General features: G+C 35.8%; 1 protein-coding gene across 16 annotated transcripts in view; it reads right to left on the reverse strand.

Moving 5' to 3' along the window:
- Positions 1-27,036, reverse strand: part of NPAS3 (neuronal PAS domain protein 3) — an 850,141-nt gene that overhangs the window by 579,286 nt on the left and 243,819 nt on the right. For 9 of the 16 annotated variants that reach the window (XM_074328134.2, XM_019754550.3, XM_019754551.3 and 6 more), the window contains 2 exons: positions 16,842-17,086; positions 16,678-16,728 (listed from right to left, as the gene is read on the reverse strand). In XM_074328134.2, coding sequence (XP_074184235.1) covers positions 16,678-16,728; positions 16,842-17,086 — 296 coding nt within the window. The remainder of the gene's footprint in view (positions 1-16,677; positions 16,729-16,841; positions 17,087-27,036) is intronic. The other 7 variants (XM_019754555.3, XM_019754557.3, XM_019754553.3 and 4 more) reach the window with 1 other exon arrangement.

The raw sequence follows: 27,036 nt of genomic DNA on the forward strand, positions 1-27,036 counted from the left end.
AAAACCATGACAAAAAAAATTAGTGTACTATGAAATTTACACTTGATAATACAGTCTCAACTTATAAATAACTACTAGTGAGTAAGTGTGTGAGTGTAAGTATTTTTGACACCAATAAAACATGCTTTGTTGTGAAGATGATGAGAGTAACCACCCTCTTATTCCCTAAGTCCACCTTAACCAACCAAGTTAGTCACGGCTAGAGCGAAGTTTAGGGAGGGGTTTGGAATGTTTTTTCTGCTAGTGGAGTTAATTTACTCAATGCTAACAATAACAATGATACTGACATCAGCTGGACCATGATCTAAGCAACTATCTATTTGCTGGTCTCACTCAATCTATTTTTGGGGTATTGACTAGAAATGTGCTGGAATGCAATTAGTGCCTAATGGCTGATAAGACAAAATACTATGATTACTAAATACTTGTACATACCAGTTGCCTATATAGGAGTTCTCCATGAGCTGTGAACAACGTAAATTAAAGAAAATAATTTTTTAGTCCTTCTTGCTGTCTGTGCTTCTTGCTAATATGAATGGATTTGGGCCTCCTGAACTACTTGCATATATCACAGGCCAAACTGAATGACTTTTATTTGGTAAGATTGGTCAATATACAAAGCATCTAAGTTCACTTTAAGAACAAGTCTTTGAATATCCCCCTTTTTTTCATTACTTATATATCTTTTGCACATACAGAGCAAGAGTAATTAAAAACAAGTCTACATACAGAAGGAAAAACGATGTGATGCTCATCTCATGGAGTTTTATAAGTATGAATTGTGATTATGGATGTGTAGCATCTTTGCATGTTTTTCTAACCAATTCATCTGAGAAAATGCCTTTGTACACTATAAAGATTAGTATGTTGATTCTACGGTTTTTTGAAAAAATTAATGCGTCAGTATAAAAAAATGACATAGATCGCCATATTGCACAACAAAAAAAGTGTAGACTCTTTAAACGACTAACACAATACCTGGCATGAGTAAAGCACCAGGAATGTAATATGGATAATTTTGTGTGTACCAATATTTTTCTGAAATATACTACCATTAGACACAAGGCAATAACTCAAATTCATTGTTTATATTTCCATTCCCTTATCTTAAGAAAGCTTAAAAATTGAAAACATAAATGTAAAATGTGTATTTGAGGGAATTATCACTTGCTAGATTGAAAGAACTCAGTTTTTACAAAATATAAAATGCCACAGAAATCCTTTACCTAGAGCAAAGGATTTCTCTAATATATGAGAAATGTGATTGTATTAACTTACTTATCAAAGTACACTTTATAAACAATTTTTCTGGGACTTGGGATTTCACAAAGGGCAGTACCCCTCTTCTGAGGGGGGTACCCATAAGTAAATAGAATTGTAGTTGTCACTGTAAATCCTTATTAAGCTCAGGAAACATTTGAAAAACACTTGAGTAACTACTTGAAGTGTGATGAAACAAGTCACCTGAATAATTTTTAAAATGTATCTTCATTAGTAGAATAAAATACCCACCATAGCTAGTGCTATGACATTAGTATCTATAAAATGTTAAAATGTGAGGGGGCAGCATATGTCGGTGGACGGAATTCAGGGCAGAGCAAAAATACTCCTGGTTTAATAATGCACATAACTCAATTTCATTGAGCATTTTTTTACACCTATACAGGATATGGAAACATTGAATTTTTTCAAAGAAAACAATAATAACAAAGATCCCAACCCTCAGAATTACAGGAGGTTGTTTTTATCAAGTTAGTGAAGCTTCTATGGTCATCTGTACTCTCTGATCACCCTTATAGAATGTCTGTATTAATGGATGTCATTATAAGTGTAAGATTTCGTATTTAATTGAGTAGTCTAATTCTTTCTTATGTAAATATGAAATACATTGTTGAATAAAAATAAAATATGAGGATTCCAACAGATTTTATCCTCTGCTGTTAAGGGAAGTTTGAGTGTTCTTTTCCGGGGTCTATACTTTACAAAAATGATCTTATTTCCTTAACTCTGTCACTGGAGTCAAAGCGAGCGGTCTACTGCTGTAGATTTTGGATAACCAGAATGTAGAGGACAGATCTGAGACTAGACCCAGTTTTATACTAGAAAAACTGCACGGCACCTATCATGCTAAATAGAGAACTAACACATATTAATTTGGTGCTGGTTAACTAAATGCTTCTGACATTTCCTTCAGCACTTAAACTCATTTTCAGAGAATGGACTGCGGTAAAAGAAGGTACGCTCATTAAGAGTTTATTTCCTCAAAATGCTGAAGGATAGCAAGTTTCTACTGTGAGGAATCAGAGAACTGCATTTATTTCCTTAACGGGGGGGAGGGTGTAGACCCCAAAGCTTTAGGTTTTTGAGCATGCATAACAGGTTTGAAAATGAAGAATTTCATCTTGTTGTCACACCCTGCCTTACCTCGTTTCAAGGCTCGCTGTGTTTTCTTTACACAGAATGAAATTTTAGCAGGAGCAGAAGCCAAATGCTTAAAATGAATGATCAACTTACAATTCATATGAATCTATTCTTTCATGCTGCTCTGCTTAAAAATAGCATCAGAAATGCACATCTGCAAAGACTGTGCAACCCCCCTTTCCTGAATTGTACAAATTATTAGAGTCGTTGACAAAAGATTTTTTTTGTTTAGGGGTTGGTCTGGGCACTCTCTTTGGCAGACTGCCACTTTTCTAGCAGTAGAAATATTGCTTGTAGAAAACCACATTGTACTGAACAGCTGTTCTGCTAAAACATTGAGCTAGCAACCCAAGAAATGACTGACTTCACATGTGAAGCAAAACTGTTCCCTCCCTTTGTGCTAATTTAAATGAAATAAAAGTACAAAACATTCTCTTCCATGCTGTCTAGTCTTCCCTCCCAATTATAGGCTTTAGTGGGATGTGTGTGAGCCAGGTACCAAGGAGCATGTGACTCTCCAGCCACTGCTCCGGTGTCATGCTTGAACTTTGGCCATTTTACTGCAAGTCTCCCAGGATAACAGCCACTCTTCTGATCTAATCCTTTCTATATTCAGCTCTTAGATGCTGAGGGATTTCTATGAACTGTACACATTAGAATTGTGAAATTAAAAATTACACCTCATGCCAGGCTTTCTTCCATTTCTGTGAAAAGCTAAGATAGTAGAGAGAAGATATTAGAAGATTATATTTGATTAAGCTCTTGCTTTATAAGTACAGTATGCGATTCATACTTTTGGCTGTTTGAGATTATGATCAGATAATAGAAATATATACAAGTATTCTGTGTTCTACATGGAATTTGGGTATTCTGTTTAACATACTCTTCTGAAAGAAAAAACCTTTATGTGCTTACTTCACATCTGAGGGACCACAATTCTCATTAAATATCACCATGTTTATAGCTCTCACTATATTTACGCATAATAGATTATCCAACAACAATGGGTATCTGGGAAAAAAAAAGAATTGGAAAAATACTCATTTGAAAATAGACCTTCATGAAATAGATTTCTTGGAAAATAGTAAAAGTCCATGTTTTAAAATTACCTTACGTAAGTTCAGTATGTTCACCCATGAAAAACTGCAACTTAAAATCCTATTCATCTGTCAGGTCCAGTTTAAAGGCTAACTTCTTGCTCCCCCCATTTGTCACTAATCATTGTCTGTGATCACACATTACTTGGCTTAGACTTTTTTCAACATGAATACTATATTATCTTATTATTTCATGAGCATGTGCATCATTCCCACTAGATTATAAACCCCTAAAAGGTTCAGTTGTGTTCTCTCTTTGCATTCCCCCTAGAGCCTAGTATAGTCCTGCAATGTAGTAAGCATTGAAATACTTAGAGGATAAAAAGGCAAGTAAAGTGAAAGAAGTATGACCCATTCCTGTTCTCTGATGACAAATGAAATTATGACCCTAAAATCTACTCTAAGATTTGATCCATAAAGCCAAAATTCCGAGGAAGGAAATGTCAACTATGTCCACTGTTTCAATAAATTGGCCTTTCATTTCAGATACAGCCTATTTTAAGAGTGCTTTTGTCTTATCGTCTCAATGAATTATTCACGTTAATAATGTATATAATCAACTTTTATATCTCCATGGTAAGAATTAAAATAACATCCCAAATTGCTTGTGTCATTTCAGAAACACTCAAAAATTCCTCTACTCTGTCCCATGACATAAGTTAAGACTTTTTACATCTTAGAATCCCAAAATGTATTTCAAAATAAATCCCACATGTGGAACATCTTTTCTCCTGATTAACATCATTTTGGAAATACAATCTTACCAGGAAAAAAAACAAAAACAAAAACAACTTACCTCTAACATGATAAAAACCTGAATAGGAAATTCTAACGTGCCTTTGGTAGTTCCTAGGTAAACTTAAGCCTTCCAGTGGAATCCAGGCTTATTGCAGTATAAGACCCTGGATTCTGAAGCCCAACTGCAGAAAGAAAACTGAGGCCAAAGAGATGTCACTTGTTCAGTCACAAAGATCTGAACTCAGGAGTGTTCAACTTCACTGGCCAAGACCTTGCTACTAACAAGGCATTTTGAAGCCACATTAAAATGGATGGTATGATTAGCTTCTATTGCATCCACACATTGTGCTGGCTCTGCTCGTTTACATGGACCGCACCTTTATTATGGGTTGTTAGCACTCCTTGCAAGAGTCTCCTTCTCTCATCTCAGTAAAGGTATTATTTAACTTTTCCAACAGGAAATGTTCCTATAGCAAAAAATGTACTGACTCACAAGAAGGTACAATCTGATTGCCTACCAGGTGTAAATCACAAAATAGCATCGGCTGAACAACTTGATATAGATGATACAGGTTTTTCTGCAACTTCAGGAGCTCATTATCCAGAGGAGGTACAATGAAGAGGATGTCAGGTCAGGTGTGAAATAAGAAAATATCACTGCACCACTTTACAAAAGTTTCCGAGTGGGCTCAAAGTGAGGCTGACCTGCACCTGTATCGCTGTTTTCCTTCATCACGTTCTAGAATAGACTGCATTTTACACATTTTGCTATGCAATCTTCACGTCTCTTTTCAAAATGGAAAATGATAGCAATTTTGCTTTTATGCTAGGATTCTTGCAAAAACCTGGATGCTATTCATCTACTTTTATAGAAGAAAGCCAATATTTTAAAGTATTTATATAAAACCCAAACTGTGTACACAGTCTGTTTTCATCATCAGTGCTGATATTCAAAACAGCCTTATTTCCCAAACTGTAAAATTATGTATGAGCGATGGGCTTTAATTATAAAACACTACCGAAAAAAAAAAATCCCTAAGTATCTGTGGTGCTTTAAGAAGTTATGACTATGAACTCAGTAACTTTAGTTTCTTCCAACCTCTTAGTACAGTAACAGTCAAACTTTAAGCATTCTCAGCAAACCTAGGGATTGATGGATCTCAGTGGACAATGGTAGAAGACCACAATAGCTATTTCCTGGTGACTGTGTTTTGTTTCTTTAGTAACAAGTTTAGTACTTTGTGAAAATTAAATTATACTACACAATTTAGCCATATTTCTTCACTTTATGTACAAATGATTCTGGAGATATGTTTAATTCTACCTGCAAATGATTAGTTCAGCTTTACCAATCTATTCATTCTAACAGTGGTAATAACATTAGGTTCTTGATATAAAAATCTCACATTTCATTTTTCTAATGATTATTTTGTGATGATTACAGCCATATCATGCCTTAAATCATCAGTTGAATCAGAAAGACAACTAATAAATTAAGTGGGAAAATAAATCAAAATATTTTATTGAACTGACCAGTTGTTTGATTAGTTAAGTGAAAATGGTCAAACAATAGTCCTGTGTAGACAAAGCTTTAATCATATTTCTCTTTCATAAGACTCGACATCTAAAGAGGATTATCTAAATTGTCCCAGTTTGGATCATTTCCTGCATTTAATTAAGAAAGTAGGATAAACAACAGGACAGACCATGCCATTAAGTTTATATGACTTTATACTTCATTTTTCAGCAATATATGCAATGCAGAAAACTATATACATCCATGGAAACCTAGTAAAATATGTAACACCACACCCCTGGCTGGCCAATTAGTCTGGTCATCATAGTACATGGATTATATGAACACACATTAGCTCCGAAGATAAAACATAAAACTTTACCAGCCATTCATTGTTATCACTATACCTTTAAAACAAACATAAGATGCAACATGTTATATAATTAGTAGGTTGTTGTCAAGATACAACCTCTCTTTATGATTAAAACACTTAATAAAATGGGTATAGAAGGAAAGTACCTCAACATAATAAAGGCCATGTACAACAAACCTTCAGCTATTATCATACTTAATTGTGAATAATTCAAAGCTTTTCCTCTAAAATCAGGAACAAGAGAGGGTTTCCCCATCACCACTGTCATTCAACATAGTATTGGAAGTCCTAGCCAAAGTAGTCAGGCAAGAGAAAGAAATAAAAGGTATGCAAATTGGGAATGAAGAAGTCAAATTGTCACTTTTTGCAGATGACAAGATTCTTTATGTAGAAAACCTTAAATACTCCACCAAAAAACTATGAGAAATATACAAATAGAGTAAAGTTGCGGGATACAAAAATCAATGTACAAAAATCCATTGCCTTCCTACATATGAAATTTTAGAAAAAGAAATGAAAAAAACAATTCCTTTTGCAATTGCAACAAAAAGAATAAAATACCAAGGAATGAAGTTAACAAACGATGTGAAGAACCTATACACTGAAAACTGTAAAGCATTCTGAAAAGAAACTGAAGACCCAAAGAAAAGGAAAGATATTCCATGTTCATTGATTGGAAGAATCAGCCTCTGATAGGGGCTGATATCCAAAATATATAAAGAACTAATATAACTCAACAACAACAAAAAAAGCAATCCAATTAAAAAATGGGCAGAGGACCTGAATAGATACTTCTCCCAAGAAGACATACAAACACACAACATATTATGAAAAAATTCTCAACTTCACCAGCTATTAGGGAAATGCAAATCAAACCCACAATGAAATATCACCTCACATCTGACAGAATGGCTATCATCAACAAGATAAGTAAGAGCAAGTGTTGGAGAGGCTGTGGAGAAAAAGGAACCCTCATACACTGTTGGTGGGAATGTAAATTGGTGCAGCAGCTATGGAAGGCAGCGTGGAGGTTCCTCAAAGAATTAAGAATAGAATTACCATATGACCCAGCAATCCCTCTTCTGGGTATCTACCCAAAGGATCTGAAAACATTTATCTTTAAAGATATATGTACCCCGATGTTCATTGTAGCATTATTCATGGTTTCCAAGACATGGAAACAACCAAAGTTTCCTTCAATAGATGACTGGATAAAGATGTGGTACATATGCACAATGAACTACTACTCAGCCATAAGAAAAGATGAAGTAGTGCCATTTGCAACAACATAGATGGATCTTGAGATTATCATGCTAAGTGAAATAAATCAGACAGAAAATGTCAGGACCCATATGATTTCACTCAAATCTGGGATATAAAACTGAAAGCAACAAAGGAACAAGACAAACAAATAAACAAAAACTCACAGACACAGACAACAGTTTAGTGGTTATCAGAGGGTAAGGGGGGTGGGGTAGTGGTAAAAGAGGGAAAAGGGGGTCAAATATATGGCGATAGAAGGAGAATTGACCCTGGGTGGTGAACACACAATGCGATATATAGATGATGTATTATAGAAATGTACACTTGAAATCTATATAATTTTACTAACCAATGTCACCCCAATAAATTTAATTAAAAAAAATTAGTAGGATGTTTCTTACCACAATGAGTTCTAAAAAAGTACCTAAGTTCCTTCCAGTTCTAATGTTCTTTACAGGGGTGGCCAAACTACCACCCAGAGGTCAAATCCAGCCTACTATCTGTTTCTGTACAACCCACAATCTTAAGAATGTAATTCAGGGGCAGCCGATTAGCTCAGTTGGTTAGAGCGCAGTGCTCTTAATAACAAGGTTTCTGGTTCGATTCCTACATGGGCCACTGTGAGCTGCACCTTCCACAACTAGATTGAAACAACTACTTGACTTGCAGTTGATGGGTCCTGGAAAAACACACTTACATAAACAAAAGCTTTAAAAAAGAAATGAATGTAAGTCAAAAAAAATTTTTTAACGGTTAAAAAATGACTCATAAGAAAAAACCTTCATGGTATTTTATGATTAGATTTCAATGTCCACAAATAAAGTTTTGTTGAAATACAGCCATGCTCATTCAGTTACAAATTGTCTACGGCTGTTTTTGCATTGTAACAGCAGAGCTGAATAGTTGGCGGCAGAGACTCCATGGCCCACCAAGGTTAAATGGTTTACTATCTGGTTCTTTCCACAAAAAGCTTCCTGACCCTTGTTCTACAACTCCACATTTAGCTCTTGTATTGGCTGTCTAAACTTGCCCTTTTAGGCAATCTTTGACCAGGGTGGGAAGAACAGACAATGCAGCGGTGGGGACAACGTTTAGTGAAAAAGGGAGAGAATAGCAAAGTGTGAACCTGTGCCATGTGATTCTTTATTGCTAAAAATCAGTCATTTATGGTTTTTAAGGAAATATACGTAGAGAGTTTAATCACTTTTCTTTCTTCCATGTATCCTGATTGATACCGTGATTGTTAGTTAATCCCATTTCTTAACTAATAAAACCGACACTGAAGCCCTAGAAAAGGTTGAGACTCTGAGGACTCAACACTGACTAACTGGAAAGGCAGGAAAGTGAGACAGAACAAGTTTCCATTGGAGCAGAGGTTTGCTTTTCTCATGTTTCTGTCATTGGAGTAAACTATAGTGTTTTGGTTTTGTTTCGTTTTTCAAAAATAACCTCCTTACTTTTTAATAATTTTAGATCTATAGAACAGTTGCAAAGTTAATATAGACAGTATAGTTCCTATATAGTCTTCACCCACCTTCCCCTAATGTTAACATATGAAGCCTTTTTTGAATGATTCTTTTCATTGAATTATAAATCCCTTGCTTTTGAATAGCCTGAACATATTTTCTGAATTTGGACACAATGGTAATATTTGATCTAAAAAGTGCTAGCCTTTACACATAAGCCATATATGAGCACATATGTCTAGGTATAATGTAAATGGGAAAAAAAGATACTGATGAACAGCTGGTGACATGTGCTGAACATAGAAAGAAAACTCTATTATGGAGGGAAATATGCTTAATTGGGATTCCAAAAGCCTGAATTCCAGCCCCAAGTTTGTTATTGACTTTGTTTGTGTCATTAAACTTTACATCGGTATTCTCAACACAATACCAAGAGGCTTGAAACAGATGACCTGTGTGATGGTTAAGCCAAAAATTTTGTTGGCCTTCTTTTCCTGCCCAGGCGCTGACATTCACTGACATATTAAGGACCCAGAAAGTATGTGAAAAGTGGCAGTCAATCAGTATTCAAAGCCACATTAGTTTTACAGGTGGAGGTCACATGTTTATTAAAACACAGCTAAGAACTATGCACAGTATCTGCAAAGCCATTTCTGAAAATTAAAGCCACAGAACAATTTCAATCATATAAAGCAGTCAGAGGTGACTCCTTCTTTGCGGTGCCCATGAAATATTGTTATCTGAGAGTGCTGAAACTATATATTGTGCTTGACAAGAGGTGATAGGGCTGAAAAAAAAGTTAAAGAATTCTAGCCCTAAGAAAGCATAGCACACAAACTTGAAAGTCTTAAAGAAGTGAGTACAATGTAGTAATGCAATGCCACAGGATACCATGACTAAAATACTACATTATCAAGAACTGGCAGACTTCTTAAAATAAGTTGGCTGTGATATAGTTCCCTAAAATTTGCCAAAAGTAAAAGCAAGTAAGAAATTTATAAAGTTCTAGATTCATATTTTGTCTATATCATGTATTTGGCACTTGACTTATTTAATTTCAAACTTCACTGTGTTATGTCTTATTTTCCTCTTTCATTTATAATGACACATCTTGATAATCAACAGATAAAAGTTTTTACGAGAAAGCATGGTCACATAGGAGTATTTTTGAACCCATTGCACAAAAGACGTGGTATCATTATATAAAGGGAATTAAGTAAAAGAAAAGGAAAACAGAAATTATTAGCAGAATATAAGACTTAGAGCACGTGACTTTTGAAATTATTAATGAACATCTTCAAGAAACCCAATTGTCCCAGGAGAGGGTAATTTGACACAATAATTGTAAAATCCTGTCTAAGGAACTGGGGTTTTGAATTTAAGAGTAAGCAATCATCCAGACCAGAATCATTGACAAAAGGAAAATTCAAATGAGAAAACTGAGGTCTAGAGGGCATTATAAGGTAGGTCACTAAGTTTATTTAATTTTATCAAAAGCTCTCCTCTTCCATCGTTCCTTTCTGTCTTTCACATTTATTTCTCAATGAATGGTAAATACCTCCAAGGTCAAGATCACGCCTTATATTCTCTCTATATGACCCCACAACATTCAGTAGATATCTCAGAGGGTTTACTAAGAGAAGGTACTGAGGTACTTGTTGAATGAACTTGAATTTATACACCCAAGACACTTACAGGTTTCTTCAGACTATTGCTTTTAACTTTTACCTCCTCAGTCTATGTAGTATTACATGAGAGAAACATGTAGGTAGGGGGAGGTCATTGAGGGCAGGTGCTGGCAGCTCATCCTGGGGGTGGAAGGCAGGGTTGCCACCATTCCTCCTAGCTCCTAATCTATACACTGTTCATTGTACCAGTGGTTTCACACTATTCCCATCATTCTCTTTTTTTTATTTTTACTCTTTTTTCTTCTTCCTACCCTATGACTTAGACCCACCCAGAGCTCTCATCATTATTTAGCTCTGCTAACAGCAACCTCAAGATGCAATCCAATTCTATACAATTCAACTTAAAAACGTGGTTAAATTCTTATTTTTCTGGGTGCTGCACATGGAGACATAAACATGCATAAATTGACCCAGACTGTTCTGTCAAATAGCTCATAGTCTAAGTATAGAGGCAGGTATATCAAGAAAGGAATTACGAATTGATAATAAAGCAACATAAGACTTGTCAGTAACATATAGAAAGAAATGACTAACATTCTCAGGAAGAAGAGAAGATCTACATAAGAAAATGACATTTGAGGCTGGCTTTGAAAGATGAATACGAGTTCAGCAAACCCAGAAGAAGGAAAAGGGCCTTCCGGTCAGATGATGGCATGTACAAAGGCATAAATATATGGTTTAGGTATTCAGTATTGCTAGAGAAAAAGATGAGAGTAGGGAGGACAGATGGATGAATTCTAATGTAGAATGCAAAAGGGTATACAAGCACTGTTTTATTCACAGTTTCCAGAATTCGCCACAAAAATAAATAAATAAATAAATAAATAAATAAATAAATAAATCCTTACGAGGTGCTGTGGAATTTTGCTCACCCCTCTTATACATTTGGCATAACCATGAAAAGAACTTTTCCCAACTATCTCCTGCCCTTTCATTGGGGGCATGCCTGAGCTGAACCCTTATCAAGCAGTGAAGCCCAGACAGAGCTGTGGAAAGAAGTAGAACCACCCAGCTCATCCCAGCCTACATCTGGCAAACCCCAGACTAACTGTAGCTATGAGGAGTAAAACCTCTGTGGCATGTTACTAAGATGGGGTGATTACTTGTTTTCCTTGAGTCGATGTTTGGATGCTTAATGTTGCCAGATGCACTGAAAACAATGATGAGCAGTCAAACTCTTTGTCAGTGGCATGTGACAAGAAACCAGCAATGCTTTCTGAGATTCTTCACGCTGAAGGTGGACTACAGTCTCCCTTTGTAGATAGCAAAGCTTTGCCCGATAAAAGATGAAACTCCTCAGAATTAGAGTCTCAGACACTTACTCTGTCATCATTAAGCCCACATTTGTCAGAAAGCTCTTTCTGCCCAGCGTCAAAAATGACAATCCTAGGGAAGTGTGGCGATATAAACATTGTTCTTTCAAACATGATGTAAAATACAAGAAAGTAAAAGGTTAGTTCTTAAATGAACTTCTTTCAGAAGCCATAACTATACTAGAAAGATATAAAAGGATAATAGCATGTAATTAAAAAGTCTTCCTGGAAGCATACCTAAGAAAAGTCAGTTATATCACATCATATTTCCATATAGTAGTAAAACCTGACACTTGCTACCAAAATAAACAAGAACGAACACTGGCACCTCAGCTTTAGGGTGGTTCCATTCCCAATTGGTACCACTACTGATGTTGGATTGAGGTGAACAGAACTTGAGAGTAGAAAAGACAGTTAGGCCTTCAGTCTACTGAGAATGATGGAGGTTAAGAATAGGAAGGAACCAAACAAGAACCAAGTTGCCACCTCTTAACCTACCCTCCTAGCCCTCCAGGGAGTTTCTGTTCAGAACCCAAGGGGGGTTCAGTCTGGGTTCTACCATTTACTTGTGTAAAAAGAAAAAACACTACCACAGGCAGGTGTACATGCCACGTTCTGATTCTAAGGACTTCCATGTCACATGGTTTTTTAATAATGAGGATTGTGACACTTGCCCCCAAACATGAATGTCACTTGGTAGAAATAAATGCCCACAGTAAAATGCTAGAACAGGAACTGGAAGACCTGAGCTGCTTAGACCAAGAAGACCTATCATTCAGACAGTCTACCTTCTATAGAAACAGACCTATTTTATAAAAAGCTATCTAAGTTTGGGAAAACAGCCATTATAGTAATTCAATATTACTCTGAAGGAAGTCCTATACTCACCCTATATGACTATTTTAAAGGGATCCATTAAAAATCATTGCTTATGAGTTTTTTGTTGCACCATTTGTTTGTCTTGTTCCTTTGCTGTTTTCAGTTTCATATACCATATATAACAGTTTGGTCTTTGGCTAAGAATAGCTCATACGAAGGTGGGACAATTGTTTGCGAACTCTCCACTGTGCACTTACCCAGTGGAGAGTTCGCAAACTTAATTGTCTGATCCTCTTTCGTCTGCTTAAATAAAGACCTGTAGATCTCTCCTCTCAGGAACATCAGCACTTAATTCAAAACAGATGCCTGAAATAGTGAAGGGAAATTCTATGAAAAATAACCAAGTTTGTCTCCAATGTGTTTAGTTGATTTTAATCACGAGCGGTCTTGTATATTTTTCAATTGTTCCCTTCCAAAGGCTAAAAATGTCTTATGTTTTACATACAGTGTTTTAGCATTGTTGCCTGTCACACAACATGCAAATTGTTGTTTAAAAGCTGCAATGTTTAAATTAAAACTTATGCTTCCAGTGGTAGATATTCCTGGATTAATAGAGTTGCAGCAGCTACACTCCAAAAATTGACTGAAGTCTGTGATATTAGAAGGAAGGAAAATTTATCTAGTTTTAGCAAATGTCAAATCAGCAGCTATTGCTTTTAAGATTAATAAAAGATACAATGGTTTCCAGATAGCCTCTAAATAGAGATTACTATGAATGGAGAAGTGATTTACCAACAGTCACCACAATGAGATTTCTTTAAAGGTTACAATCATCAGTTATTTAGCTGAAACACTGCTGAGAATGCCTGGTCATTTCTTGAATAATGCATAATGTTCATTGTAGATTTGATCTGTATTATAACAATACAGATATTTCTAAAATAATTGAAAAAACTATCTGTTACCTTCCATTTGCTTAATATGTCATTTCCATGAAGTAATTGACTCAGGACATATTACACACTGTCACCTGAGTGTTCTTTCTGCAAGCAGAACTTGTATATAATCTATACACAGTGGACATCAAAAAACAAACTCATCAACCTTTATATACTTTTAAGAAAAGATGTAATGAATAAAGGACCTTTCTGAAGCAGTAAATTAAAGTGATTAAATTCCTCTCTAGTTGTGTGGGACAAATTTAAATTTCAGCTTTGAAATTTAATTCTTTACATGAACAACTCATCACACTTTTAAAAAAATGTTGCCTACAATGTATAAGCACTTTTCATATAAATTTCCAAATGACTTTAGGTTTATTCAAGAGACTGCTGGGGGAAGCACGACGTATAATGTCTATCATTTTATTGTCAGATTACGAACTGTATCATGTGAAGACATGATGCTACAGGCTATTTATATAAGCTTGTTTATCCCTATGAACTTCTTCAAGGGCACAGCATAGAAGACCTTCATAAATTAAAATGAATTTCTTTTGATGTTGTTGTTTCATGAATGTCTGATCAGAATGAATAGCAGGTTTTCATTAAAGAACTAGAGTAAAGCAATAAAATATACATAGATTGTGCAGCAGAACCGCTGCACTCCTAGCCACTTTTGAGAGCCAGAGTAAACAGGATAGAGCTACTATGCTTCGGGCTTCAGTTCTAGCCTATCACTAGTTTACTAATAGTAAAAGTACACACGTAACAACTCAGAAGCTCTGCCAAAATCTGAATGGGATTTTTTAAATAATAAAATCTGTGATCTCCTTCCAGGCTCCCAAACACTTCCTCTTTTTCTCACTGACATCACCGTGCCCATCTAGATACAGAAACACATGAGAGCAGAGACCATATATTATCTTCTTTTTATCCATCTTTATCATTATAAGTAGTCATTGAGTTGAGTTAGTTGAAGGCCACAAAGTAAAAATGAATTATCAGTCACACTCCAAAGCTGAGAGAATCCTCACCTGGAATGTTTGATGATGGTGATACAAATCAAATATCACCGATAGAAATGAATATGATGTGATACAAGGAGCCATAGACAGAGAGGGAAAAAAAATGGGATTCTAGTTTTAGGTCTGCTAACACTTAACTGTAAACCCTTTCTATATCATTTTCCTCACCTATAAAATGAGGGCATCGTTCTATGTTATCTGCAATTTTGTATTTCTAAAAGGCCATGATTCTGAAAGCAAGCAGGACTGACACAACACAAGAGAATGGACAGACAATGGAACCATTAGATTTTTCTACTCTGGTAGCCACCACTACCAAAAAACAAACAAACAAAAACCTATAAACTGCAAGCTCCTTAAAAGAAAAACGGAAATAAAAAAAAAAAGATGATTATGCTAACCAACTTAATACAAGTCCAGTCCCTCAATTAGCATATTTACAATTTAATGATAACATTTTACACATTGTGTGATTTCTAACCTGTTTACTTATCCTTTCATCGTGCATGATTTGGAATAAACATGAAGACAGCCTACTGACTAAGTTCTTACGTATATAGTAAATATTTACTAGGAATATGTTCACATCTGTAGCCCAGGAAAATTCTCTACTACCATAGCATCTGGAACATGGACTGGTGTATTACCAAGTTGACATCTGCATTCTGAAGGGCTATAAAAGAACAGCACAGATGTGTCTTGGTTTGTTTGTACTCTGTTGCCTTATGTTGACATCTTCGCCTTGAGAGCTGCCTCTGTTGGATGTTCTTCTCAACCTTTGAATATCAGTCTTACCTTCTAGAGCAGGAGTCAGGGTACTATGGCTTGTGGGCCAACTCCAGTGGCAGCTGTCTGCTTTGGAAGCACAGTTTAATTAGAACACAGCCACAGCCATACCCTGTTGTGTACATATCATCAATGGCTGACTCCCTGCTACAAAGGCAGAGTTGAAGTTAACCTCCAAAGACTAAAATATTTACTCTATGGCCCTTTACAGAAAATGTTTCCAACCCCTGCTCTAGAAGAAAATAACCTGTGACGATTCAAATTCTAATTTCCCTTCTCTCATAAGCATAACAAACAATCCCTAAGTCAGTAGCAACGGCAAAGATATAAACGGTCACACGCGCATGTACACATTTGTGGTCATGCCTTTTAGCACAAAATTGTAAAATCCCTGCTTTGGACCCTTCATTTGAACTGGAATCCTGTAAGAGGTTACAGCTCCCCACAGTACTCTTTCCTACAACAGCCAAGAGCACAGGGATTTCTCCATAGGTCGCTGTGAAGGTACAATCACGTAATTAAAGGACCTAATTCTTCTCCGCCAGTTTTACTCCATGCTCATCAAGGGTCTAAACACAGGTTAGGACAGAAGAAACTAGCAGATTCCTTAAGTCCTACACCTTGAGTAGCATACTTTTCAAGATAGAAAATCAATGACTGACACGACACATACACTGATAAACATATTCATGCATATTAATATGCTACAAATGCCATAAATCATTAGGGGTTTCAGGAACACAAAAGAAAATCCCTCTCTTAAGTCTCAACGTGAAGAAGGCCCCAAATTTTAAAAGAATAAGTTTTAAGGGTAACTGCACTAAGGATTTGGAGGACAAATATATGCTTATACATGTATTTATAACTTTTAGGCAGTATGTATAGAGACATGAAATATTTATACATGGACTGATTTTTTTATTAGTCAATAAAATCAGTACTCAAAATGTCTGCTAGTGTTGGACTCTGCTTCTTTTCTCTCTTTGGTTACTAAAGACAGAAAATATCTAGCTCTTTGCTAAAATATTAACTCTACCCTTTAGCAAATATTCTCATACTCCACCCAACAATAAGAATCATCATGTATTAGCATAATATAAATTAAATCCATGAAGCACTTTAATGTAAGTCATTTCATTCTCATTTCTCTGAAACCTTATATAAAGTGATAGAATATGTAGGCCGACAGACTTATTGAAAAGAAAATAGAAATAGAAGAGGTTCATTTCACCTTCACATGGTGGCTTTCTCATGCAGAGTTCAGATTTCCACATTTGTATCCCTTTAAAGGATTTGATATGCAGAAAAAGAAGAAAGGATGATGGTAAACATTTCATCTTAGAGACACCTACCGACCACCATATTCCAGAAAAAAAACAGTGTCTTAAAACTTACCTTTTACTGATGTGTTTGGTGGAGGGCCTTCCATTCGCAAGTTCCACGGAGGGTCCCCTTGGTTAGCAAAATCCCTCATTTTCAGATAGCTAATTGTAAGTCGAATGATGGACGCCTTGTCAAGCTGGCTAGTGATGGCTGCAGGAAGAGGCAACAACTTGGCCAATTCATAGAACTCAAAATTTTCTTTTCCCCGGCGGGAGCGAGCAGCATCTCGGGATTTCTCCTTTCTCAATGCTTGTAAACTGAAATCAAAGGAGTGGAAAACTGTTTTTTAGAACATGTGATCAGACAGAGACTACTTTCTTTGTATTTCTTATTTTTTCCCCCAGCGAAAAGCTACCAAAATCTTCTTCAAAAGACCAGGGGCCATAGTGAAATGAGTTCCAGATAATGTCCACAATCACCATAAATTCTACCTCTGGACTTATATGCCATAAACTCAAGTGCAATTACTAAAAATTGTTTGCTTCTTAGGTTTTTTCCCTCCAATATGACCATGCATTAACATGTATTCATTGTTTCTAAGACATAAGATTTACAGGTGATGCTTGATGTTTTCAGCTATAAGCAATTTAAAAAGACTAGGCTTGTATTCACATATCTATTCTCAAGCTAATGATTATGATCAGTTAGCTGCTATCATTACAGAACCTTAAGCCATGAAAAGGACACATTTTTTTAAAAATGTATTTCAATTATCATACTGGAAAAAAAGGGTAAACACACACAATTCACAGAATCAACAAATAAAATGTTGATGTGCTTCCAGGCCTCAACAAAGCTCAAGACCTTTAGTCAGATAAAGAAAACATCCCATTAACACTGAAGATTTCAATGTAACTTTATAAATGTGCTGGTAATTAGTTGATAAGAGAATGCTTTCATTCTTCATTAATGGACATACATTAGTAGATGGATAGAATCTCTGAAATACTAGAGAATAAAATACATTGCCCAGAAAAGTCAAACTTTAAGATAATATGAATTTAATGTCAAAAGATAAAGCTCTGTATGGGTTATTAAAATTTATAAAAATTATAGACATATTACTTCACAGAAGAGGCAACAGGTAGAATCCAGCATTTTTCTTTAACTTTTCATGTGTATTTCTGTTTGAAGTTTGCTCACATTGCTGAGGGCAGAATTTGGCACAACTGAAGTTGTGTATGAGCATCAGACAGGAGAATTCCACCTACTCTGAATTGCTGCTTTGTGTCTGACAAGAAATACATTCAAAATCAGACCCTGATGATAGATAATTGGGCAATATTTACAATAGCCAGGTACTATTAAAAGCATTTGTACTGTGTTTCCCCAAAAATAAGACCTAGCTGGATAATCAGTCTTTTGGAGCAAAAATTAATATAAGACCCAGTCTTGTTTTACTAAAAGACTAAGTATAACGTAATATACTACCTGGTCTTATATAACACTGGGTCTTATGTAATATTATATAAGACCGGGTATAATATGATATAATATAATATAATATAATATAATACAATATAATATAAGACTGGGTCTTATATTAATTTTTGCTCCAAAAGACGCATTAGAGCTGATTGTCTGGCTAGGTCTTATTTTCAGGGAAACACGGTATGTATCTATTTTATTGAACTCTGAAGGCACTTTCAAACTTTGAATCTAGCATTCGGCTTTCCCACTGTAAAATAACAAGAAAGAGACATGCAAAAACAAGGAAGGAAGCCAGACCAGCGGAATAGATCAAAATGAGTTCAGAGTGTGACTCCAAAGTCTAGTAGTATAATATGGACAGTAACATTCCATATCACATTATGGCATACCTGATACTGTTTGTGGTGTAAACACTGTATTCAGCGCAGACACTCAAAATATCTTATTGAACATCTAGGTGATTTAAGTAACGCCATGATGCTCTGGTCAAAAACTTGCTAGGCTAATACCCCAACCAGTTTCATGTTTGCTCTATTAATACAATAGTCTACATTACTAACTAAGGTATTTATCAGAACTAGAGAAGTTAATGCTATTATTTTCCAAGTCACAGCAGTCCCAGGTGACAAAACTTTGTCTCTTGATGTCTCAGGAGGCAGAAACATTGTTAATTTACAAGGAAAAGATGTTATACTCTTTATTCCCCAATATCTTTGCTGACCTCCACTCAGTTTTATAAATGCTCAGTTCTGGCTGGTTGAAAATTATGTAAATGAAGTGACAGAAGCCTACAACCAGGATCCAGATTAACGTCTTAAGATAAAAGAATGATTCCTATCCCGCCCTTTATATAATAAAAGCAATCTACCTAACACCATTTAAGTCACCTGTGCCAAAAGAACTGTCTCTTCACACGTTTTCTCTACCACTCGTAGAGTACAGTAGTTCAAGTTCAGTGCTTTGCTCTTTTTATGTCCTTGTAATCAAATACTACTCCAGAAGGTGGGATAAATGTACTTTTTTTTTTTTTTTTTTTTGGTCTAGTAAATGACTATGTTGGAGCTCTACAGCAAGGGTTGTAAACTCGAAGGCTCTCGGGGTTAAGGTAGCGAATGTCAGATGAAGAAGCCTGATGGCAACTATAGCAGGGGGACAACACATAGTTTCAGCTGACTGCAGGTTTGGGCTAAGGCCCACAGGGCGTTGCCAGATTTCTGGTGTCTCTATTTCCAAAGAACAAAAACTGATTTTTACACGGCACTCCCAATTTTATGTTATGCTTTAATGTTATGTTGGCTAATTAAAGTTTTAAAAAATATGCAAGCCAAATAAAATATGTCATTTGGTAAATAATAGAGCAGGGACTCATTTTACATTTGGGTAATAATTTGGGAGACCACTTTCGAAGGTAGGTTTACATATGTAAGTTTCTTTACATATGTCACTCAAACGATCACAAATCATTTGTTATCTAATTAATATTACTAATATTCATACTAGGAATTGCTCTATTCAACTGAGGAGAGGGTTAGCCAATTGTTCTGAAATTGATATTAATGCCTGGGTTTATCAATGATCTAAGAAAAAAAAACAAAAAAAAACCACACTAATCCTATGGGGCGAAAAGCCCAAGATCACAGGAGGTAATCCAGTGAGCTCCAAAAGCTAGTAGAGGGAACACGGCTTCTTTTTTTTTTTTTTTTAATTAGTTTCAGGTGTACAAAACAATGTAATATACCACCCTGAAGACGCCCTATATCATCTGATCTCAGAAGCTAAGCAAGGTCGAGCCTGGTTAGTACCCAAATAGAAGATGGCTTCTGATATCAACTCAGGGAAAGGGAGTAAGTGGACTAACTAATGCCTTTGGATGCCTGGCTTAAACACTGCCCACTGACACTTGACTTTTCTAAAATAGCACTGGGCAGAACTTACTTTACCTGTTTCTGCCCCACCTACATGTTTTTCTCTTTTCCACAGCCTCCCAGCCTGTTAACAGCTAACACACACCGTTACCCTACAGGGATAATCTTCTTGGCCATAAGCTTAATGACAAAGGGTTTCCATGACTTCCAAATCACATCATTATGCAGCCATCATAGTTCAGAAGACTTTCAGAATGATAGCACTGGGTTTGCATTAAGTAGTAATTGGTTTTGAGGGCAACAGCAATAAAATACAGTCAAAGAAATTATAAAGGTTGTAGGGATGTTGATAGAACAGATGAAGGTAAAGACCTTAAGACAATGACACAGATTGTGGATTAATCTTTTGTCTGCTTTTGTGAAAGCGAGCCTACTTATAAACAATTTTCAAAGTGAATTAAGGACTACATTAAAACTTAACATAAATGTTGTATTTGTACATTCTGCTCTAAACCAAAATAAATGTGATTGTATTTATAGAATACTAAAGAAAGGATGGGTTGGTTGTGCATGAGTAAAATGTTATGGTGCCAATCTCTGCCACCTTACATATGATTAAACTGCAGTAAATTACTCCCTGGGCCCAATTTCCCACTGCTAACACTCAGGCTCTGGAGAGAAGAAAGAACAGACTCTTCCCTGATCCTCAGCAAATCAAAATTTCAACTCTCTTTGATGAGGACATTATCGATATTTACCACTAATATTTACTCACCAATATTTACCACTGACAACCCAAAACAAACAAATTAATAGCCATTTTAAAAGAGATGGATACATATAGATAGAGATAAATAAAATCTACAAGTCAGTCATATACAAAATTGTGTTCATGTATATATGTATGTATATTTGGGGGAAATAGTAAATGATTTTCAGATTCTCCTTAGCGTGGGCCCATCTCCCCAACCAAAAGAGTAATAATCTTGTATCTAGACTTTCTCCTTATAAACCTTATAAAGTTAGGTTCCTCCCTCTTTTTGTCATTGCTATTGCCAGAATTAATTTATCCTGAACAAGTATCCTAGGTTTAAATAATGTTATTTAATCTACATTTCTTCTCAACATTTTGAACTTTTACTAGTTTCTAAAGTTATACCTTAGGTATACATAACAAGCAATCCAAAATTACTGGTAAGGACACTTCTTATTGAATTAAAGTAATTTTTTAAATCCTCCTATGTATTTCAAGTCCCTTTGGCAAGGTGTATGTTTTGTGGCAAAGACTCCTGGTGAAGGAGTTAGAATACCCACGCTGGCCATTTGCAAGCACTGTGATTCTAAGTCATAAAGTTGAGCCTGAATTTTTTTCACCTTCTACAATGAGGATGACAAACAAGGCATTTTTGGCAAATCCCCTGGGATCATTACAATGACTCATGATAATTCCCATGGTAGTATATTGTGAACTATAACGGGGTAAACTCCTCGGAAAACTCTAAATTTAACAATTAAGATAGTTTTTAAACTCTAAATGTGGTAGAGTCCACTTCAGAATTTTACAACAGAGAAGACTTTTAAGAAGTTGGAAAGACTTAAGAATGCCCAAAATATAGTCAACCCATCCTTAAACGTCCTTGGAAGCTCAGGGTTTAGGAGTGTGGGCTCTGTGGCCAGATTGTGGGTACTGTATTCACAAAAATCACACAATTACTAGCTGGGCAACCTTGAGTTAGGTCTCTCAACCTCTTTAGTGCTCAATTTCCTCATCTGGAAAATGGACATTTTAATTATCTACTTCAAAATATTCTTGAGAGGAGTAACTGAACAAATATATGTAAAGTACTAAATGCCTCCCATATTGTAAACATTATATAAGCATTAACTTTTATTATAACAAATATAAAACTTACCTGGGGAAAAAACACACAACTATTTTGATCCTAGTACCTCATCTGATTACCACCCTATCTCTCCATAATTCTTCACATTTTCTTTCACCAAGCTTTTCTACCACCATTTTTGACTCTAGTCACAGTTTCTATAATTCCATATACCTGTTTGCTTTCCTCAGTGTCCTCTCAGACTCATTTCTCTACTGCCACTTATGACCTTCACTTTAGTAAATTTAATTTCCCGTGTAACAACAATAAAAATAAAACCAAGGGACATAAAATCAAAGGCATCACTTTTGTTTGGCAACAACTCTAAAACTGCCTATTTTTAAAAATTCCTACCATGTTCTCTCAAATCATAGCTATCACTTTCATTAAGTTTGGTGTGATGCCTTTCTTAGCATGTCTCCCATGCTAGCAGAAGGTTTAAGAGCATGGCTCTCTGGAGCCTGTATTTAAATTCTGGCTCTCTAAAGTTACTGATTATGTAAACTTGAGCAAATCATTTAACTTATTTTGCCTCAGTTACTCTTACCTATGAAATGGGATGATAATACACTCTTCTTCATAAGATTGTGTATAAGGTTGAAATTAAATGGAGTTATTTTTGTAAAACATTTACAGTGGTACCTGGCACATAGTAATACTATATAAGATGTTTTGAATGAAAAAAATCTAAGCTCACTTTACACTGATTTTTCTATGCTTTGAGGTCCACAACGTTCATTCATAATGTACACTTGTTCTCACCCATATGATTTCTGTTCACTGGTTCTGACATATCACATACTGTACTTAAGTGAAATCAAATTCCTTTATTGCAGAGATACTGATTTTTCATTATAGTTCACCTTAAACCTATGGTTTATGTGTTGTACATCACAGGTGTACTCGCTGAGCTGTTCAAGTATGAAAATACATGTTTCATTAAAGAAAAAATAAAAGTTTAAAAATAAATGGTTTTCTGTACTAGAATAGTAAGTGGTCATTTACTAGTTCACTAATGTAGGGTGGAAAATTTTGTTTATAAATAAAAATGAACCCCCAAACACTTGTTAAAGGAATGGATTCAGGAAGAATGTGAAAACGTCTATGGAAGCCTTCAAAATTGCTATAATTATTAGTCAGAAAGAGTAAATGTGTACTCCTAGCAAAAAGATGATCTTTTAAAATATCTTCCAAAACGTCATAAATCTAAAAATTCTCTTTAATGTCAGACGAAGCCCCAAATCCAGGACCATGGAGAGCTCACCCAGAACATCCGGTGACCGGGAAATGCGGAAGTGCTGCCGCAGCTTTTATGACTTCGGTGTCCACCCTGGGGTAAGCCTCAAGCATGAAATTCTACTTGCGCCAGAAATGAGCAAACTGTTGTTTTAACAGGTGTAAAAAGCTAAAAAACAGGCACAGCCGCTATTAGAAAATCACTAGTATGAAAATGACTCAGGATTTGCAGTGTCGCTGAAGTTGCCCTGGAGCTGGACAGGGGTGCTAATTATTTATTGGACCATTTGTCCATGGTGGAAAACAAGAGAGAACTTTGGATTTGATGACTCATTAAATTAAGAGAGCTAAGTTATCATTTGTGGCTGATCAAATTTAGCTTTGCAGAATTGATTACTTTGGTTTCCTTCCTCACAGAAATGGTTATGATGATTACGGAAGTTATACAACTGCGATCTACAGAGGATTACAAAAGCAATAATAATAATTGTCACAGAAGGACAACAGAAGTACGTCAACTTAATCAAATGCTTCTTCTCAGATGACTTCTTCATAGCCACTTTTACCAGTTTTTTTTAAATTTTGTTTTATATGATTTATAATTATATTTGTAGGACAGTTTCTGATATGGGCATTATCCATAGATCTGCACCATCTCTACATGAAAATCTTCTCTAAGCCTAAGTTTTAGCACCTTCATGGAATCTTTTGGAATACAATAACCAGACTTTATAAAAGAACACAGCATGTTTTGGTCATCTAACTGTAGGGAAAAGGAAAGATAGGATGAAAACCACTTTAAATTTCACCGTCTTAAAGTACTGCTAAGGAGTCAGACAGGCAGGCTTTTATGGATTTTCCTACTTGTTTTGCTTAGGAGAACCCAGCACTACAGCCTTCTACTATTTATCAATTAATCTGGCATGCAACCTCAAAGGAAGAAGGTCGACCTGTATTAAAAATGCAGCCATCAAAAATTCATCACAGGCTTCAGCATTTTAACTCATGAACCTTTGAACACCTGCATACTTGAGAGATCGCTGGTCATAGTGAATGGTGAAATCTATAGTTACTCCAGTACCTCCACCTACCCTGACATGAGCTGAAAGAGGCAGCTTCCCAGAGAAAAGGTGAAGATTCCATAAGCACTGCTTGCCCTTCCTTCACTACGTTCAATAAAACAGCCCACCACTCACTGACATCACAGAGTTCAAACTCAATCAAATCAGCCTACCACAAAGAAAACAAAAAATCTTTCCAGAGTATTTTTTTTCACAATGATTGTAAATATCAGCCTTCTTACACGGTATTATAATTGAGAAATGCATAAGCAACTATTGTCTGGTAGGATTATGCACAACAAAGCTTGTGAATTGAAGTCTATTAATGCTTTCCAAGAAAAGGTAATAATTCCGGAAACCTCCCTTTAAGGTGTAAAGAAATCACGATAGTATATGCTAGAAGTTAAAACTGGAACCTTCAAGTTCAAGGTAAGAACTCTGCTGCTTAACTAATGCACTGCTCATAGCTGTCATCATTAATTTATGTTAGCCTCTGTAAACATCAAGAGTATAATAGGCCAATTTCACAACTAAATATAGATGCACATTTTGGCCTTATATAAATGGCAGACTGCGGCTGTAGATCATCGCTGCAGAAACACGTCAGTAAAGATGCACTGTTTGATGGTCTGATGCTCACACAATATATAAAACCAGTTGTAATGGTTGTTTGGAAGCAAAGTGTAACACAGCAGCAAAATTTCATTTGTTCCACAAACTCAGGATATATTAAGCTCGGCTGACAAAGACTGTTTGATGTGCTAAATCAGGTTGACCTTCATTCTTGCTTTATTTTTCTCATTGAACATGTGAAACGACCATTATTTCTCCCCATGTAAGAAAAGATCATGAAACTGATTGCTAAAAAAGTGTCAAAAACATCTACAACTGCTAAGATTTGACAAAGTATCAAAATCAAGATGTGTTCTTAAAATTTTTAAACTAAGATATATTCTGATTGAATAATCATGAAGCATTTTTGACTTGTGGTAAACTACATCAAAAGAGTAATTAAAGCCATTCAAATGAATGCCTTTCCCCATCTTCAGAAAAATGCCTTGTGTATGCTTGAACTTAATAATTAAATTAACTGGTGTTAGCCAATGAGCGTTTTTATTCTTAACACTTTAAATAAGAGGGTTTAATTCCAGAATGAGTCATTAGAATAGTAATAAAAAAAGCTGAGAGGTCTGAACAATCCTTTACAACCAATGTTCACCTTGATTCAAATAATCCTTGAATGAACCACAGCAAGACCAAACTATTTATTGTATGCTGTGGTGTCTGCCAAAAACCTCATGAATCTGAGCGTTTTGTTCTTCGGTTTCCCCCAGAACTTTATGCTATACAACTGGCAGTTCCATAATAATGGAAAAACTGCAGCTTTATCAAGTAATTTCTCTCCACCCAATAAACAGCACTTTACCTTGGAGCAACTTGTATATTTCACACCTTAAATTTCTATTTACCAAATCAGCTAATCACTTCACAATTGAACTCAGAACAAAAAAAAAAAAAAAAAAAAAAAAAAATTATCAATTAAAGTGGTTGAAACTCCTGCAAATTATCATTTAGGAATGAAGTAATTGCTTTCATCAGGGCAGAAAAGCCCGCCAGAACAGAAATGTCACTTTAGATTAGTGTTCTCACTCCTGAAGCTATGGATGACACAGCTGATATAAGACTAAATGCCAAGACCAATCAATTGCTTTTGTGGCTCTGCTCTGAGCTGCTGTAAAAGGGGCCATTTTCTAGGATCTACTCTTCATTATAGTAAATGCTATCTCCTTGGTAACATAATTCCATTTCTCATAAATTCTGTCTGAGAGCATTGTCCTAACAATGGATGTTTGTGGAAAAGAATGCTGTTGGTTTAATGCACAGAATTAAGTGTGAATGGCTGTCAAATTACTATGGTTTACTAGTTCTTAAACATAAATTGAAGTCTTATACATTAAAAAAAATTCTTGGGGAGAAATGAATGTGCTGAACAAGGGCAAGTAAGATACTGTATTTGAAGGTTCTGTGTTATTGGTTTAGAATTTTTACTATCCTAGTGTTTCTCTGTCCTGTACATTAAATCAGTCAGCTAACACCAGAGGTGGGTGAACACTTCACTTACTTTCTCGGCAGTGTAGTTTGCAAATGTGAAACCTCAGAAGCAAATATGGACTCATTAGGCAACTGCATGAGATTTGTCAATAGCCAGAATTGTGTTAAAAGGAAAAAAAAAAAAAAAATGTTCTTTGAGCTGAGCCCTTCCTGGAAAGCATCCAGATCTTAATTTGTGTTGTTCATCCCCCTGAAGTTACAAGAATCTGGGTTACAGGCTCCAATTAAAAGGAAATTGAAGAAGCTAATATAGTGAGAAAGCAGCAATTCCCTGCACTGCTCTCTTCAGGTCTGAAGTTTAGAAAGAGATTCAGGATCACGGGTCTTTGCCAGACATAGGATAAAGGCATTCCCATCCTGGTGAGCACACATGTGTAACCTGCATTAACAGTCACAGGAGCTGTGAGCACACATTGAGAGGAATGTCTACTGATAAATATTGGAAAGGGTCAGAGCATCGCTGCTAAAAGACAAAATGAGAGGTGATGGTGGGTACCCTGGGATAGCAGGACCTTTTACTGACCATCCAAAAGGAAACTGCTGGAATTTCTACCACTCCAAGGAACTATAGTATTACTTTTCATCATCTCAGCAGCAGGAAAGTACTCATGTTGTTTCT

Source organism: Rhinolophus sinicus, chromosome 3 (assembly GCF_057876585.1).
Source record: "Rhinolophus sinicus isolate RSI-liver-muscle chromosome 3, RSI-T2T, whole genome shotgun sequence".
In the NCBI taxonomy this organism is placed as follows: Eukaryota; Metazoa; Chordata; class Mammalia; order Chiroptera; family Rhinolophidae; genus Rhinolophus; species Rhinolophus sinicus.